The sequence below is a fragment of the Alosa alosa genome, chromosome 10 (assembly GCF_017589495.1).
Source record: "Alosa alosa isolate M-15738 ecotype Scorff River chromosome 10, AALO_Geno_1.1, whole genome shotgun sequence".
Classification (NCBI taxonomy): Eukaryota; Metazoa; Chordata; class Actinopteri; order Clupeiformes; family Clupeidae; genus Alosa; species Alosa alosa.
The window spans coordinates 32,467,658-32,484,926 of NC_063198.1; the positions used below are offsets into that span (position 1 = coordinate 32,467,658).

Here is a 17,269-nt window from a genome sequence, read left to right on the forward strand (position 1 = left end):
TGTTATCAGTCTAAGAAGATATCTAATACGCTCTGTGTGATTCATAGAAAACTGGCACTGGTTGTGTGTGACTGAAACTCATAAGGGATTTTCTGGCTCAGCTGTCATTGAAGTTGAGCTAAAATGACATAGGCATTCTCAGTGTTCCTGGCCAGTGGCTATTGTAATGGCCTCTGTAAGAGGATTGGGTTACATGTCAGATATAGCCTCTTGCTTAGTGGTCACTGTGGACTTTTTTTTGTAATTTTTGTATATTTTAGCTTGTGCAGAAAGACGCCTTCACTCAAAAACCACCTAGACCAAATGGTAAAAGCTTCTGTGGTGTCCCACACTAACTACTGTGCAGAGCTGAGGTCTTATCTTACATTTAAAGGGTTGACTGTAGTAAAGAGAGCATAGGTCTCAATCTGCAATGTCATGCTTAGCAGCAGGTTGTTTTGCATGGCCAATTGCCAGCTTCTAACCCTAACTACGTGTGAATTCCACAGGCACTCACTGCTGCAGGGCTGTGGCATAGAGAAGCATTAATCAACACAGAACTACTCTGTGAGAGAATAAAAAAGGTGTTGCTTGTTTTTGTGCACATATTAGGCCATGCATGAGACACGGTTTGAGGTTGTACGATAAGCACAAAGGTTGCACCACATCTTCCTGTTGTATGTTGAAACTCTACACCTGCTGTGCCTATGCAAATGATCAAACAGACGCTAACACACTTTACTGTATGCTCTGCTAGACAGAGACAAGCAACTGTGTCAATACAATGAGACCGTAATATTTTCAGTCAACTGCTAGTGGCCAATAAGAACAATGTTCAGTTCATAGCCTATGACAACATTTCTGATTCTGGCCAAATATCAGTCACATAATCTCAACTGCAAACCTTAAAGGTAGATATGGTCTTAAGAGCCGAGGCCCTTACAACTTCTGATGACATGATAAAGAGGTAGTTCGCTGCGCAAGGCTATCAGTTCCATATCCCATAGGCATAACTTCCAGGGCTTTTTCAGGCTAGGCTACTTGTGTGTCAGGGACAGGGCTCTCATGTTGCACTTTCCCGCTATAAATGTTTCACAAGAGACAGCTCACTATTCTACTGGCAATAATGCTCAGAACCTCAGCAACGACATGATTATAATCCCTGTTCATAATAATTATGAATTATTGGGTTATCTGAGTCCTGAGAGAGCAGCTGACACGAAGGGATATGGCCCAAATCTGAGGTCAGCTGAGTTGGTGTGTACAGTGAGACGCCATGTATGGCAGCGAAAAGTGCTGTGGTCACGAAAAACCAATGACGTTCACATTACCAGAAATTCATACCGGGCAGATCATCCATTGTTAGTTGCTGATTGTTTGCAGTGTACACAATCCACATTGTTGGCTTTAGATAGATTTTTTTGTTTTGAACGTGCGTGCGCGTTATCGGTGGAGGCGTGTCTTATTACGTTTGACGAGCAATCGTCGATAAGCACACTAGCAAACGTAGCCTACGCGTGGAAACCGGAGCACCATGAAGTTAGCTTAATATCATTAGCTGTCGTTAGCATCAACAACGAGACATTTAGTGTGGACTTTGAAGAGGACATCCAGGCAGTGGGAGTCACATATAAATAATGCTACTCTGTCGGATATTAAAACCGTCGGCAGCGACTTTTTCAACTCAGAGTCTGAACTCTGTCCAAGTTAGTGCAAACAGATTAAGGTTAGGGTGCATTAACCTTACCTGTTCGTTACGCAACAACACTACAATACCGGTATGCTCTTTAAGGGTTTGTGGTGGTGGATATGCCTATAATACACCCCGTATCTCTAGTCTACAAATGGATGGAGGACGGGAGGAGAAGAACACAAATATCTTCACAGACTCTTCCACGGTGGAAATAGGACAACCGAGTCATCTGGAGCGGGCTTATATTTCAGACGTCGCACAAGGCACCTCTAACAACACCAATGGCAGTTCTCGCTTGTCGTACCCCGTCTGTGGTAATGGCACCATATTTAGAGTGACTGAACTGGAATCATTTTTGTTTTCATCACGCGCCAAAGTCAGTTCTATTTGGCTTCATACAACGATTGTGCCGATGAGGACTGCCTCCTCTACGGCTGCACAGCCGAAGCATGACACCGGAGACGAGGGGCACACGGCGGCAAATGCGAAAGAGGTGAAATGATATGATCAACTCACTTGTTACCTTCAGTCTAAAACACGAAGAAAGTGATTGGCAGACTATTTCAATTTAGCTAGCTAGCTAACGTTAATTAACCATTGTCTCGTGGCGCATGTTGATTCTGTGGTAGCGCTTCTAGTTGTGTATGTATAGTCAACTGGTGTGCTGATTACATCACACTGTGCACGATTGGGCCCTATCCATATATTATGAGCAAAGATGCATAGGCCTAATACATTTTGTTCTGCCATTTAACGCTGTTAGCTTGGCTTGTCTCTGTTGTGAACATCGCGATCCATCGGGACCGCCTCGAGTCAATCTAGTTCCCCAGAGGAGTGCGCCGGGTCCCCGCGTCACGAGAGTTACCAAAGATCTACAACCTCTGATGTTACTTTATGTGACTTTAACCCATTGAAGCCACCGATGTGTTTTATTTTCGGTGTCGTTTTGAGCAGCTCTTTGTTTGCCAGTGTTTCACGAAGTGTAGTGTCTGCTTTACGTTCCCAATATGTTTTGGTGTCGCACAAACCATGATTTCAATACTAATGTCAATAATACGAACATAACTGGTGAAGTGACTGTCCAGGTTAACATAGTGGCCCATCTGCCCTGTCTCTGATTTATTGTAGTCACTTTTGAACACATTTGTATGGAGCTCCGTTTGTTGTTCAGTAAGGGCCATAGCCTACTCCGATTAAAATGATTACATGTTTTAGAGAGAGAAATGTTAGAGTCAGCATTCCTTTAAAATTCCTCCAGTGAGATTGAGTAATGCTGACTCATGTTTGTTTTCCTTATGATGCATGACTCATTATGAGCAATCATTAGATGAGATGAGTGCTTAGGGCAGTATTTGCATTGACTGTTTAAATATGGCCTGTGTTTCTAGCAGATTGCAAAGACTACAGAGAAAGTTGTCTAACTAAACTAATTAGGCTTAACTCCGCATATATTGTCCCTTAAGAGGATCAGCAAACACAATTAAACACCACAAAGAAATTCCCTTTACTCTAGGTCATTCTTCCTTGTGATCCAGAAACCAGGGAAATGGTTGGTACACCATCTCAAATTTCTCTACATAACATTTACATTTTTACATTAACATCTCAAAAAAGTATTATTCCTAGCATGCCCATGCTTTGTAGGATGGAAGACAAACATGTTCTCTCAGTATGACTGAACCATTACAGCTGTAATTTTACAGTGTGTCTTCTAGGAAACATAGGTACACCTGGTAATTTTTTCAGAATTTTTTGAGACCTAAGTGCATGATCCATATGGGAATCGTTCAATGTTTAATCATTTAGTGTGCAAAGTCTCAATGTTCTACCCTGTTTCCTTCTTAGATAAATACACTTAGATAATTACCTTGTTATACCTCTGCTTCTTCATTCTTGCTCCAACCATAAATAAACCATGTGTATCATACCCTTAATGTCAGGTTTATTGCACTTTTTTTTTTCAGATCTAGGGTCTTGTAGCATGCCATACCTTTAGTTGTTCAGTCATACAAAGAACATATTTGTCTTCCATTGTCTCCCAACCTACAAAGACTGAGATGATACTATGAATGATACTTTTACAATATATTAATGCCCAAACATTGCTTTCCAGATAATGTGGATGTAAGGCTGTAAAACTGAAGTAATATCAAGGGCAACATTTTGAACATAATGATTTTGGGACCCATTTATTTACACAAACATTTATTTATTTTAAATTTATTTACACATTTATTTTCAGATTACTCTTACACAAACAGGGCCATTCCTGACGCCCTGTCAGTAGACCATGCTAATTTATACATTTGCAGAATGAACCAGTGTGTCTTCGCAGAATCAGGTGCTACGTGCTACTATTATGGAGAAGTGTGAAAGAGAGATCCAGAGAGGTTAATGGATAAGACATTAGTTTGGTGTTATGACAAAAAAACATGTCTAACAGAATGCACTATGTCAGGTAGTTTTCATTCCTCGGCAGCTTTTTGCTTAAAGATAACATTGTTCGTTCATTTCCTACTGCAGTTGAAGCTGGGTGGGGTCACTGGATTAAGGGTAAGCACAAACACAAAATGCATTCTTACGCAATATTGCGTAAAAATGCATTTTGTGTGCTCGCCCTTAATCTTAAACACCCAGTGACCCCACCCAGCTTCACTAACAGTAGATGCTTTGGACCTTGCAGGCAGAAGATACCTCCGCCTTGTGCTTCCTGCCCTGCGTCTCCCTTCCTCACCCCCCACTCTCATCTCCCCATCCCAGCCCACAGATGTGTGTGGTGCCATGGTGGTGGTGTGGCATTAGCCTTGGCTTCAGCTGCCTATTGCGCCCAGTTCACTTTTCACTGTGAAGATTGGCTTGTAGTCTGTAGGCTAACTGATGTTCATAGGATGTATCAATGCACCATTCTTAGAAGCCTACCAATCAGTGGCTTGTTGGGATGACTTTGTGGGTTGACTTTGTGCGATGACGTAGACGTTGACGCTGGGTGTTTGAAATGTAGTTCTAACTATGGATGCAAATGCTAGAGCCAGAAGAAGTGGCACAAACCGCAGGGGCAACACTGGTAAGCACTGGGGCATTGAGGCTGGAGCAAGAGGAATGTGTAAATGTTTAATTCATCCAGGGCAAAGATATTATAGCCTGCTCGTGTTGGGTTTTCTCTGCAAGGGCCTCATGACACACTCACAGCAGCCTCAGTGTTCCCTGCACACTCTCTGGCACGTTCCACCCACCTCTAAGCACAAACACACACACACACACACACACAAAACAAATGCGCGCGCACACACACACACACAAACACACACACTCACACACACATAAAACAAATGCACACACAGATGTGACCTTCCCCACCCTCAGGGCTGCTCCCCGTCTGGGATGCAGTGGAGGCCAAGTCTACCCCCTTGTTACCACCCACAGGGCTCTTTGTCCATTGTTCATTTTGTATGTCATTGACCTCTCTCTCTCTCTTTTTCTCTCATCAGAGAGGGAGGTCTCTTCCATCTCTTTCCTCCCTCTCTCTCCAACTCTCCCTCTCTCTCTCCTCCCTCCCTCCCTGTCTCTCTCCAACTCTCCCTCTCTCCATCTCTTCCTCCCTCTCTCTCTCCCTCTCTCCCTCCTCCTCTCTCTCCAACTCTCCCTCTCTCTCTCTCTCTCTCTCTCCCTATCTCTCTGTCTCTCTCTCTCTCTCCTCTCTCTCCCTCCCTCTCTCTCTCTCTCTCTCTCTCCCTCTCTCCCCTCTCTCTCTCTCTCTCCATCTCTCCCTCTCTCTCTCTCCCATCTCCCTCTCTCCCTCCCTCCCTGTCTCTCTCCAACTCTCCCTCTCTCCATCTCTCCCTCCCTCTCTCCCTCTCTCTCTCCCTATCTCTCTCTCTCTCCCTATCTCTCTCTCTCTCTCTGTCTCTCTCTCTCTCTCTCTCTCTCTCTCTCTCTCTCTCTCTCTCTCCCTCCTTCTTTCGCGCTTCCTCTTCTGCTGTTTGTCTGTAGTCCAAAGGAAGCCAGACCATATGAGTTTGTTGTCATTGGAGCAGATGAGGCATTCACATTAAAGCAGAGGGAAAACCTCCTGCTTGCTTTCTCCCCCTCCAAATCTCTCCCGTTTTAGCGAGAGAGATTCCTCTGGCTGGCTCGCCTGACGCCCCATTTGGAGAGGGAGAGACGGAGATGGACCTATAATTAGAATAGCTGCTCCCTTTCTTGTTATTTCCTGCACTGTTACTAATGCATCACAGCATTCCGTGAACCCTGATTGGTTTTTGGGAAACCAAAGACACTGATCCCACCCCTCTTGTGCTAAGGCCATGCAGGATAAAAGCAGGAAGCTCGTTTTTTTTTTTTTTTTTCTCTGCTTGACCGCAAAGCTGTACCAGTCAGATGAGTAGCCAGCAGTAGCATGTTTTGCATGTTGCTTGTTTGTGTGTTTGACGACTTGTTCGGCAGGCCGAGCGTTCTGGAGTGATGATGGGTGTAGCCTGCTCTGTTCAGTCTTTCTGTATTCATCAGCGTGAGGAATGGGGATAGAGGGAGGGAGGGATAGGTCTGCTATGCTCAGACAAGACAAATGGCACTGGGTGATAAGTGTGCTGACTAACAGTCATTGCAGATGCACCAATCGTACTAGATGGTTCTTTTTTCCCCCCATTGTTACTTCTAACAAATGCTTCAATAAGAATTAGACACTGACAACATAGGGTATTGTGTTTCACACAAAAAATGTTGGTTTATACTGAAGAAGGGCCTGTGATCTTTTAAAATGAATTAGAAACATTGAAGACACCAGTAGTATCCTGTCTTAACTATGGTGCACAAATCGATTTGTAATATTTTTGTTGTTTGTTTCTGTTTTTGTTGCTGTTCTGTACAGCTGTAGTAGGTCTAACGCTGGTGTGGGCCACACCCACTGCTCCCCATCAGCCTGCACACTGGGTGTGGGATTCTGATCTCTTTAAGCGGCGAGCTCATCCATCTTGTCAACTCAGCAGCACACACACACACACACACACACAAAAACAACATACAGCATTCTTGGGATGCTTCTGTGTGTGGGATGGATGGTCCTGTATGTGGGATGAAGGCCTCAGCAGGCCTTTGGGAGTGTGCTGTGAGGTCAGCCTGCTGTCGTTCAGACAAAGGAGCAATCAGAGCCCCCCCCTAGCACCCCCCTCACACACACACACACACTTCTCCCAACCATCATGCCCAACATGCTGTCAGCAGCACTGTCTCCCACCCACAGGAGAGGATTACATGAATAACACATTATTGCTTCTCATCAGATGCCCCATCCTCAAACACACACACACAAGCACGATAAAACCACACCCAAAACAATGACCCTGTTGTACTGGTTCACATCATACTCATCTCTGGATCAACATGTAGCTGTCAGGTCATTTCTGAAGAGTTTTTGCTGTGCTGGTGTTATTCCTCAGTTCTAGGAAAAGACACGCTAACCTCTGTCCCCCATTTTATTAGCCAGTCAGCCCCGATGAGTGTATACCAACAGTTTCCCCCACGGTGCATTTGTGTAAAAAAAGGTCTTGGTTCCTTTTCAGAAAAGCACTGTAATCAGCAAAAAAAACCCCCAAAAAAAACAGAAGCAAACGACAGTAACAAAATAAGTTTTCCTCCAAATGCAAGTTTGTGTTGAGCAAGCAGGCGAGGAAGCAGACGGAGCATTAAGCAGCCAATCACTCCACTCTGAAAGTTAAAAAAAAAAGTTCCTCTATTCACTTTATTGTTTACTAAGCAATGACGGTGGATGCTTGGTTACAATGATGACTTCAGCATCTTCTGTGTGCTGTGGGTTTTGATTCAGAAGCACGAGTCTTCGCCGCCGCCGCCCAGCCAGGGTTCCCAGGGGTCGAGGCCCGCACCCCAGCCAGAGGAGGAGGGCAAGCCCAGCAAGACCCAGCAGCTGAAGAAAGTCTTCAAGGAGTATGGCGCCGTCGGAGTCTCCTTCCATGTGGCCATCTCACTCATGTCACTGGGCATGTTCTACCTTGCCGTGTCTAGGTAGGTCATGTTGTGAGACGCTGTAGCAAACTCCAGCCTTGCCGTGTCTAGGTAGGTAATGTTGTGAGACATGTTGTAGCAAACTCCTGCCGGACAGTTGAAGCGTACTGATGGTTTCTTTATTGCGTTGGACAATCAAAAGATTATTTCTTTTAAAGAGTTTCTTTATTTTCGTTGGACAATCAAAAGAGTATATATACTTATACAATCAATTCTATGACCACCGTAAGAGCTACGTACAATACAATACAATAATATACAATAAGAACTAGGGTTGGGCGATGTCGCCTAAATTGGCATTTGACGATGTGTACAGGGGGGGGGGGGGGGGGGGGTTAGTGTGGTAAACACTAATTAATTAGCCTATAGAGCATCACAGTCCCGCCCCTCCTCCGAGAGAGCTTAGTTTCCGAAAGTAAATTTCCCATTAATTTCTCCCATTGACGTTTTGGAAAAATCCATTATCTAAAGAGTTTTAGAGCATGTCTTAGGCTAATCAGCTACGGGCGAACTCATAAGCATACAACATATCATTTCGGTGAAAAAAACAAACAGAAAGTCCAAAAAAAAGTCAAAGGTACAAGACTGTGTACATATTTTCATTTCTGAGTTTAAAGAACTACTCATCCCATAAACCACCGCTACCACTGAAAAATATATAAGCAGCACGAACCAGCGCGAAATCATTTCCAACCGGCGACAGCACGTGAACCCTTTCCTCCAAACAATGATTTTTATATAGTTAATAGCAGTTCTTTCAGGAGTAATCGTGTAAATAATAGTGTTTTGGTATTGAATGTTATATTTACCATCGTGTATTTTATATCGTTTGTGTGTTAACGTTAACGTTAGCAACATTGTGCAGTGCTTCGTATCTGACTGCCATCCTGATGCATGGACCGGTGCATGGTCTGCTCTTGGACCACCATATTCAGCTTATGAACTTGCTGTGAATTATTACACAAAATATTCATTAAATGTACAAAGAAGTATTTCTAGGTTAATGATTGATGATATGGCTCGTACAGTATGAAGGCTACAGTAGCCTAGCTAATGTTAGCATTACCAACCTCCCTGCAAAACTCACCACACACAATTTCATAGGTTTGATAGGTCAATTTCATAATTTCATAGGTCTTGTCCCTCATGCTGGCCCTTACAAAACCCACAAGCTGACCCTTGACACACAACAGTCAATAATGCGACCCGATTTAAAGTGGTTTTCACCCCTTTAGACACTCTTGATTTCATCCTTGAAACAGTGAAATATTCACGGGGGCATGGACGGTTTGCTAACCATTTTACTGTAGTGTCTAGCCGGTGGTAGCATCCAGCTTGTGCTATCAGCTAGCTAGTTCAAAGGTTTAAGTACTTAATGGGGATATACAGGGCTTTTTATGCCTCGACTAAGTTGATGTTTCATATAAACAACAATTCATGTTCATAGAAACAACAAGGTCACTAAAACATAATATCATACCTGTGTTGCAGCATGTAGGCTAATGTTAGCAGCATTATAAGACATTCTAATGTCTGAAAGGCTAATGATTAGCCTATCGGCTACCTGAAAAGTTAAGTGTTCAAACTAGCATTTACAGTGTTCTATTTGATGGTGTATTGGCCCTGACTAAGTTTGTGTGATATATAAACCACAATCCTTGTTGATACAAGTACCAATGTTCGTCTAGAAAGTTTTTATTCACATTAAGATTTTCGCCATAGGCAGTAAAAGACTCCGCTCAAACTATGACCTTAACGGCCTTTCCACCAATCAGAGGCATCACTGTGGGATTGTTCAGGATTGTGGGTAATGAAGTACTTATCCAAGACATCGCAAATAAAAGACCTTTATCTCAAAACGAGGTTAGTGCCCCGTGAACTTTTGGCGTCTATATGAGCATACACAATCGCTTAGTACAGCCGTAGCTGGTTTTGAGTCTACCATGTGCAGTTAAGTTTTTATGGCTTATACCCGAATTGTCAATGGAGAAATTGCATTGAATTCTTACTTCCGGAAACTCCTGTGGGCGGGACTGTGATGCTCTATAGGTATGTCTGTACAGAAATACATTTATAATGTTATACATAAAAAAATAAAAATATATATTATATAGGCTATACGGCCTGATGAAAGTGGACAGCTAAGAGAGACATACTGACCAGGCTACCGAAGTTGTGTCTGCTCCAAGAAAAATGTTGTGAAAGATGGATAGACAATCAATCTGAACACTTGCGTGTGCACCAACCAGCGTCATATTACACATTGCCAGCCTTCGCTGGGCCCAGCAAAAAAGCTACTTAAGACTACTATCGTAACACCCCCAATTATCACCACTTTTGTTCAGAAATTCTAAAACAACGATGTTTTTCAACACTTCAAAATAACATTTGCTAAATTAACCTGACATTTTTCAGTAGCCATAGGTGTGAAGATTTGAACAAAATCTGGTTTGTTTGTTAACGGAGCATTTACTGCCTGAAATATCCGATTTTGTTTACCACGCCGGAGTTATAGTGCTGGCCTGATGGGTCGCCTATTTACACCGCGTTTCAACGGCACATGAACGGTTAGACCGAGAATTTCGTCCGTGAAATTAAAATTCCACTGGAGCTCCAAGCGGTTGTGTACACGCAGCCTTACAACACTGTCTCCAGCTCTTTGAGTCACGGTAAAATGTCATTTTTGGTACATAGCTAATTTAGATACACCTATGGTGTGGGTGGTTGGCGTTTCTATAGGAGTCCGCTGTCTTGGTTTGTATAGAAATTGATATTAAGTGACACATACACGCAAGGCGGTGGAAATACGGGACCGACGGTAATAGGGGGGGAGTTCGATATCATGGTCACTCATTTAAAATCTTAGTACTATGCAGCATCCCACGTTATCAGGCTACCGCCTATGCTGACTATGAGGGAAGCGGAAGTGAAAGTAAAGGGCTCGCGATCAGCAGTCCAGGTTATAGGAGGGCTAAGTAAAAAACACTTTTACAAATAACTAATCCCGATTACCACTCCGCTACTGTCTGGGACTTTTGCTAAATGCATGAAATACAAGCCTTACAGTGAAAGGCTAATAGGCTACCTTCTGATCCTATAATTAACGAAAAGAAATGGTTTATTTTAACACAGAGGAGAAGGACGATTTGAAAATTTCGCTGTAGCCTTGCAAAAATATTTGAGCTAGAATGTCCTAGTCGTAGCCTAACAATAATAAATCTATATTTTCTGCTAAAACATTAGGCTACCTATTACGTCCAATGTAGGCTATAGGCCTGCGAGACATGTAGGCTACAAAAAGACAATTAGGCTACACATTCACGTCACAGTCAGGAATTATTTGAATAAGAGGGTAGACTAATAAGTCTTTTTATTTACACAAGACGGTAGACTAATACGTGATAACTGTTTGGTTGACAGCCTTTAAAGTAGGCTCAATTTCATTTTCAGGGAAAGGTTTTTTTATGTTTTAGCCTGTTAAAGCAGGAATTAGTGACTGGCATGTGGGGGCGTGCCATCACGATGGTTGCTTTCCATCGTGATGCCTGTCAACCATCACGATGGACCATGATCTCGTCCCAACCCTAATAAGAACTTAACATGACATAAACGTAAACAGCAATATATTGCAGTAAAAGGAATAAAAAGAAAGAAAAGTATTTAGAAACCTTGTTCCCGTTCTAGCTGAGTGCTAGATTTTTCCGTAAAAGTCTAGTTCCTTAAGCTACAAAGTAGCACCGTAAGAGCTATACATTAAGCCTATAATACAATGACATTAACAAACAATATAAACTTAACAAGATATACACATAAACATCAATATATTAAAACAGGGATGAATAGAAAGAAAGGTATTTAGAAACCTTGTTCTCCGTAAGAGAGTTCCTTAAAGGGATATTCCACCATTTGGGGAATTACACTCATTTTCCACCTCCCCTTGAGTTAAACAATTGATTTTTACCTTTCTCCAGTTCATCCAGCTGTTCTCTGAGTCTGGCGATACCACTTTTAGCTCCAGCCTAGCATAGATCATTGAATCGGATTAGACCATTAGCATCTTGCCTGCTAGCATCACGTTTAAAAGTGATGCTAGATTTCAGGTAAAGATTTCAGGTCATTTTCCTATTTAAAACCTGTCTCCTCTAAAGTTAGAAAGTGTAATAAGACCAACGGAAAATGAAACATTTTCTAGGCTGATTTGACATGGAACTATACCCTGATTCAGGCGTAATAATCCGGTCACTAACCAATTCGTCTGCTGCAGCTCAACCTTGTTGCTGGAAGTTAGCCTACAGGGACTATTTTCAGCTGCTGCATGATATTATTGTGCTGCTGCGCCCAAGGTGTTCCTTGATTATCGCCAGACTCAATTGTTTAACTCAAGGGGAGGTGGAAAATGAGTGTAATTCCCCAAATGGTGGAATGTCCCTTTAAGCTACAAAGTAGAACCGTTTCCGTAAGAGACTTTACTGTAGTTCCTTATGTTTTAAAGGTGAATGCATTCTGAATAATGCCGTTGCTGTAGTGACAATAACAAAGTGTGCAGCCAAAGACTTGGAATGCACCTTATGTACAAATGAAAATAAGTCAAATATAAAATGATAAATATGAATATAAACAAAAACAAATAAACAACAGGTATATTTACATAAAAACATAGATATTTATAAAAATAGATATTCATAAAAACAAGATATGTTTATTTACACGTGTCATGCAGCAGATCTAATTAGTTTCTCCACCGTATCCGTCAACTATACATCTGAGCTGCATTTCTAGCTATGAGTGTCGGTGGCCTTTTACTGTCTGGTTTCATTCCTCACATACCTGTGGACTCTTGTAGGACAGTCAAGGGGTTAGGCAGAGTTATCAACATTCCATACCGAACTGAACTAAGTTTCTGTCACTGTAAGAGGGGTTAGGCAGAGTTATCAACATCCCATAACGAGCTGAACGAAGATTCTCTCACTGTAAGAGCAACGGAAAATGATCATATTTATATATATCGGGTCACGTTACAGAGCCCAGCTGCAACTTGGTCCAGGAGAGGATACCAGTCTGCTCCTGTAGTTGTAGTTGTAGAAGTAAATGGTTAGAGGGAGTTATGGAGTTTAGCAGAACTAAGCTGCTCCTGGGGTGGCCAGGGTAATTATTTGGATTTGGGATTGTGTCATGTGTCACCTGGAAGAGCTCAGATAACACAGGGGATTAGTTCTGCTCCAAAAGAATGCAGCTCTGAATGCCACAACGTGGTTGGTCCTCAGAGCAGAAACTCAGTATCGCATATTGTTTTGGTTGTGTTCATTTTATTGATGTGTACATTTTTACATTTTATATATATATATATATATATATATATATATATATATATATATATTTATTTTTATTTATTATTTTTTTATTTTTTATTTTTTTTCATAAAGGTATCCTTAGAATGCATTGAGTTAATTTAAAGCAGACATAGAATGGAAACCACTTTTGCCTTGATTTTGATGAATTAGGAGAGGTTGTGCATAACCAAAGAGCTATCATGAACATGAGGCATGGTTGTGCCCTCCTTCATATGTTAATTTTGAACTTAGAAATAGGCACTAAAACATGGGCGAATTAGAAAAAAGCCTACATGTGATGTCAAATATCACAAAGCAAATATAGTTCAATTGTGGTTACCAAAGAGGGCACCATTTAGTCAAAAGGACCATTTCAATACCCAGCCTAAATATAAGGTTTTAATTGGGCTTGTAAAAATGCAATTTAGTTCATTTTTGATAAATCAAAGTTGAATATATACTAATTCAAGTACAATACTCAATTCATCCATTCTATGTCCCCTTCAATGTATACATTGAAGCCAACCTTTTTTCTGATATGAAAACATTCAAGGAATAGAATACTTCACTCTTAATCACTTTTAATAGCGCTCCAAACAGAAGAGGAAGAAAAGGACTCCCCCTGGTGTCTCAATCTTGAAATGCGTCTAAGAGCTGTGTGACACCGATATGTCATAATGACTTTGTTGAAACAATATTTTGACCTTAGAGACAAAATATGCACTGACAGCTGCACAAAATATGCACTCATGAGCTTAAAAAGATAACAGAAAAAAATATAGACATTTTCAGCAGGGTCTTATTTGATGTTCCGTAACTGTAGCCAGCATCTGTGTGCAATGTGCATCAACCATTATGGGATGGCTACACTGACCTAGAGTCTCCTATAGTGACCCTACATCAAAGCACTGACCTAGAGGGGGAGCTCTAATGACTCCAACATCTTGCCACCTTCATAGCATCTATCGGCAGGCTATACTCTTAAACAAAGGCCCCTCTACCATTTCTGTGCTGTAAACTGCTGTTTATGTCTCTACTGAGTGATATCAGAGCTTTTTGAACTATATCTTGTTGCATTGCACATCCTTTTCTGCACTTTGTTTGTGTATAGTCTGTTTTTGATTTTGTGTCTTATATACATATTGGCAAAAATGAACGATTCGATACTATTGCGATATTTGGGCCACAATACGATATTATAGGGACACATATTGTGGTACAACAAGTATTGCAATTCGATTCTGCGATATATAAAAGAATTCAACTCTGTTCAATTCTATGAAGAATTTTTTAACTGAAGTGCAAAAACATTGTCATGACATGGTGCATGTCAAGGTCCTTACTATTCGCTTTTTGTTGAAAACCGAAATACACCCACACTTTCGATGTCAAAGAAGACGGAGCATTGTGTAACAGGTTGTGGTTTTTATTTGAAATTGCCGTTGAATGCACAACAAAATCCCACAATAAGCGCCACCTTATAAGCAAATTTAATGTTATCAGAGTAAACCCTGAGTAAACCCGACTCAAATAAAAGTAAAATAGATAATTAAATGATATAATTAAATATTGCGATACTTTGAGCTACTGTATCGATATAATTGTGATTATGATATAACAGAATCTATTTTTTCCCCCACCACTAATATATGGCTCTAATATCTCACTGGACCTAATTTGTATGTTGACACCTGCACCAAGAAAAAAAAAATCCTTGTACTTTCAGTCCTTGAAGAATAAGGATTCTGAATCTGATAAGGATTTGTATTTTGATGACGTGTTGTGTTCCACAGTGGAATTGACATGGCTGCGATACTCTACAAGGTGGGCTTCAGCGAGTCGGTGGTGCAGTCCAAGCTGGCGGCGGGCACGAGCACCTTCGTTCTGGCCTACGCCGTCCACAAGCTCTTCGCCCCGGTGCGGATCAGCATCACACTGATGTCCGTTCCGCTCATTGTCAGATACTTCCGAAAGACTGGACTCTTCAAGCCCCCTGCATCCTCTCCCTGAGAGCAGGGGGATTAACAGTTGGACCACACACACGCACACACACACATACAAACATACACACACTTACACTTTTGCTAGCCACTACATGAAGGATGAGCTGTAGATCTGGACTTATTTTTCGCTTTGTGCTTGGGATTCCTCCCCGGCCAAGTCTGTGATCACTCTGTCACTTAGTACTTAGTAATATTGAAGATTTGACTTTTTTTTTTTTTTCTTTGCCGTGATTACCCATTGGTCTCTACATGCAGTAGCGCATACATTTATGACCTGGAAGTTGTTTCACTCATTTCGGCATGTCCATGTGAAACGGACCGAGTAAGACGTCCGTTGTGGTTGGTATAGCTCAACTTGAACTAGCAAGTCGCATGTGCATTCCAGGGGGACGATGTTTTTGCCGTTGGTTAAAACATTTTTTTAAGTGCCAATTGATGTGTGACCAAGAACTAATATCAGGGATTTTGAGTGTAAACCCCTTCTGTGTGTGACAAAGCAGATTTTGTGTCAGTTGAGAATGACATTGTGTGGATAAACACACGAAAGCTCTTAATTATATGCTGTGACTGAAAAAACAACAACAAATGTTGCTAATTTGTTTTTATTATTCATATGATTTTATCCCTTTTAAGAGATCAGTTGGTTAAATATATTGTTGTGAAAGTCAGTTGTTAAGCTATTAGTGGATGAAGTGATTGTTTAATTTTTTTGTGAAAAAAATGATTAAAAGGGAGATAAATCTGTTTTTCTGAGCCTCTCTTTGCCATGCCTTTCTTCCATCAGGTATATGTTACATCCAGCCTAAGAAATATCGAGTCATTCAGCCGGTAACAGTACAAAGGTCTCCCAGAAAATAGTACGATCTGTGCTCACCGTGTTGAAGTTTGTGTTCACAGTTGGTAGAACGTCATTGCAAAAAAAGGCAGTTATTTGTTTAGTTTATAAATTTAATCTAACTGGACTGCAAAGTATTCTGCTTCTAGTGATGCTTGTTTAAACCGACTCAACAGTGTGTCTAGAGCAGAACTAAGCTCTCTTTAATTTGGAGGGAGACTTATTTGCTGTCAAAAATGTGATTGTTTTGACTGTGAACTTCTGTGTGGTGTGCTCTAAAAAGATGGATTAAAAACTTGAGGAAAACAAACGCCTCCTTTTAAAAGTACATTTGGGTCCCCAAGACGTGACATTTTTCTTTTATTTTGTTTGTTTTGTCTAGAGAATGATTGAATTGCCATCCAGTTTGGACAGTTGTGCCATTGTTTTTGTGATTGGATGGCCTGATATTTATGCTATGGTGTCATGCTGTCAAGTGCAATAAAGACTCACTACATCAGGACATGATTATTGTAAGACACAATCAGACAGTGATTATTAAGATTTTTAAGGGCTGTTTCTGAAATATGAGGATTTTTTAACACATCATTTGTGTTGTCCACACATGAAATTGCATACAGTATATCACAGGATATTACACCAGGACACAAAATCGTAGGATTGTTTAATTTGCTCAAGTGTTTGAGTTAAGTGCTGTGGACGTTTAAATATAGCTACAGACCCTGCCAATCTATTCCTAGAGGGTTTCTGGTTGAAATGTTCAAAAACAATGCAGATACTTTGAAATGAAAATTAATTGGACATTAGCTTAATGCTTTACAAAATGTCAACTTTGTTTTTTTTTGTTTCTAATTTCTTAATGTTATAATATTCTATACAGCATATTCATGAAGTACTATCTTGAACAACTTTCTGAAACAATGATCTCTGAAACTAGTAAACATGTAATTTCATTAATAGACCCGGGTATTGATTTGAATGTCTTTTCAAACACAGACAATTAAGTAATCTCGATTTCCAAATTAGGGATAGCCGATGGCTTCTTGAGGAAGAACGACTTACCGTATACAGCCCTCTTTAGCCACATGGTGGTACTGTTGTTCAGAGAATGTCTACTACGAGGGCCGCTCCAACCAACCGAAATAGAAAATGCATAAATAACATCATGCTGGATGAACTGCAATGGAAATCATATTTTTATTGAAATGCATGACAAATTACTGCGGAAATGTCTTCTGAAGCAAAATTGTACATGACATTCATTGGACTGGTAGATGCACACTGAAAGATGAATACGTGTGTGAGTCATGTCTATCGCGATATATCAGCGCAGTACCATCTAATTAAATAGAATTAGAAGACTATTTTCAAAGAAATATAGAGAATGACCTGTAATTCCATTAAAAAATGA

The 17,269-nt window shown here is 41.0% G+C and overlaps 1 protein-coding gene across 1 annotated transcript; it reads left to right on the forward strand.

Annotated features, from left to right (window-relative positions):
• The first annotated feature begins 1,356 nt into the window (after nucleotides 1-1,356).
• fam210b (family with sequence similarity 210 member B) lies at nucleotides 1,357-16,365 on the forward strand. The gene is made up of 3 exons (XM_048255168.1): nucleotides 1,357-2,165; nucleotides 7,494-7,690; nucleotides 14,814-16,365. Exons 1-3 carry the CDS (start codon nucleotides 1,617-1,619, stop codon nucleotides 15,028-15,030), a joined length of 963 nt encoding a protein of 320 aa, XP_048111125.1. The 5' UTR covers nucleotides 1,357-1,616; the 3' UTR covers nucleotides 15,031-16,365.
• Nucleotides 16,366-17,269: the final 904 nt, after the last annotated feature.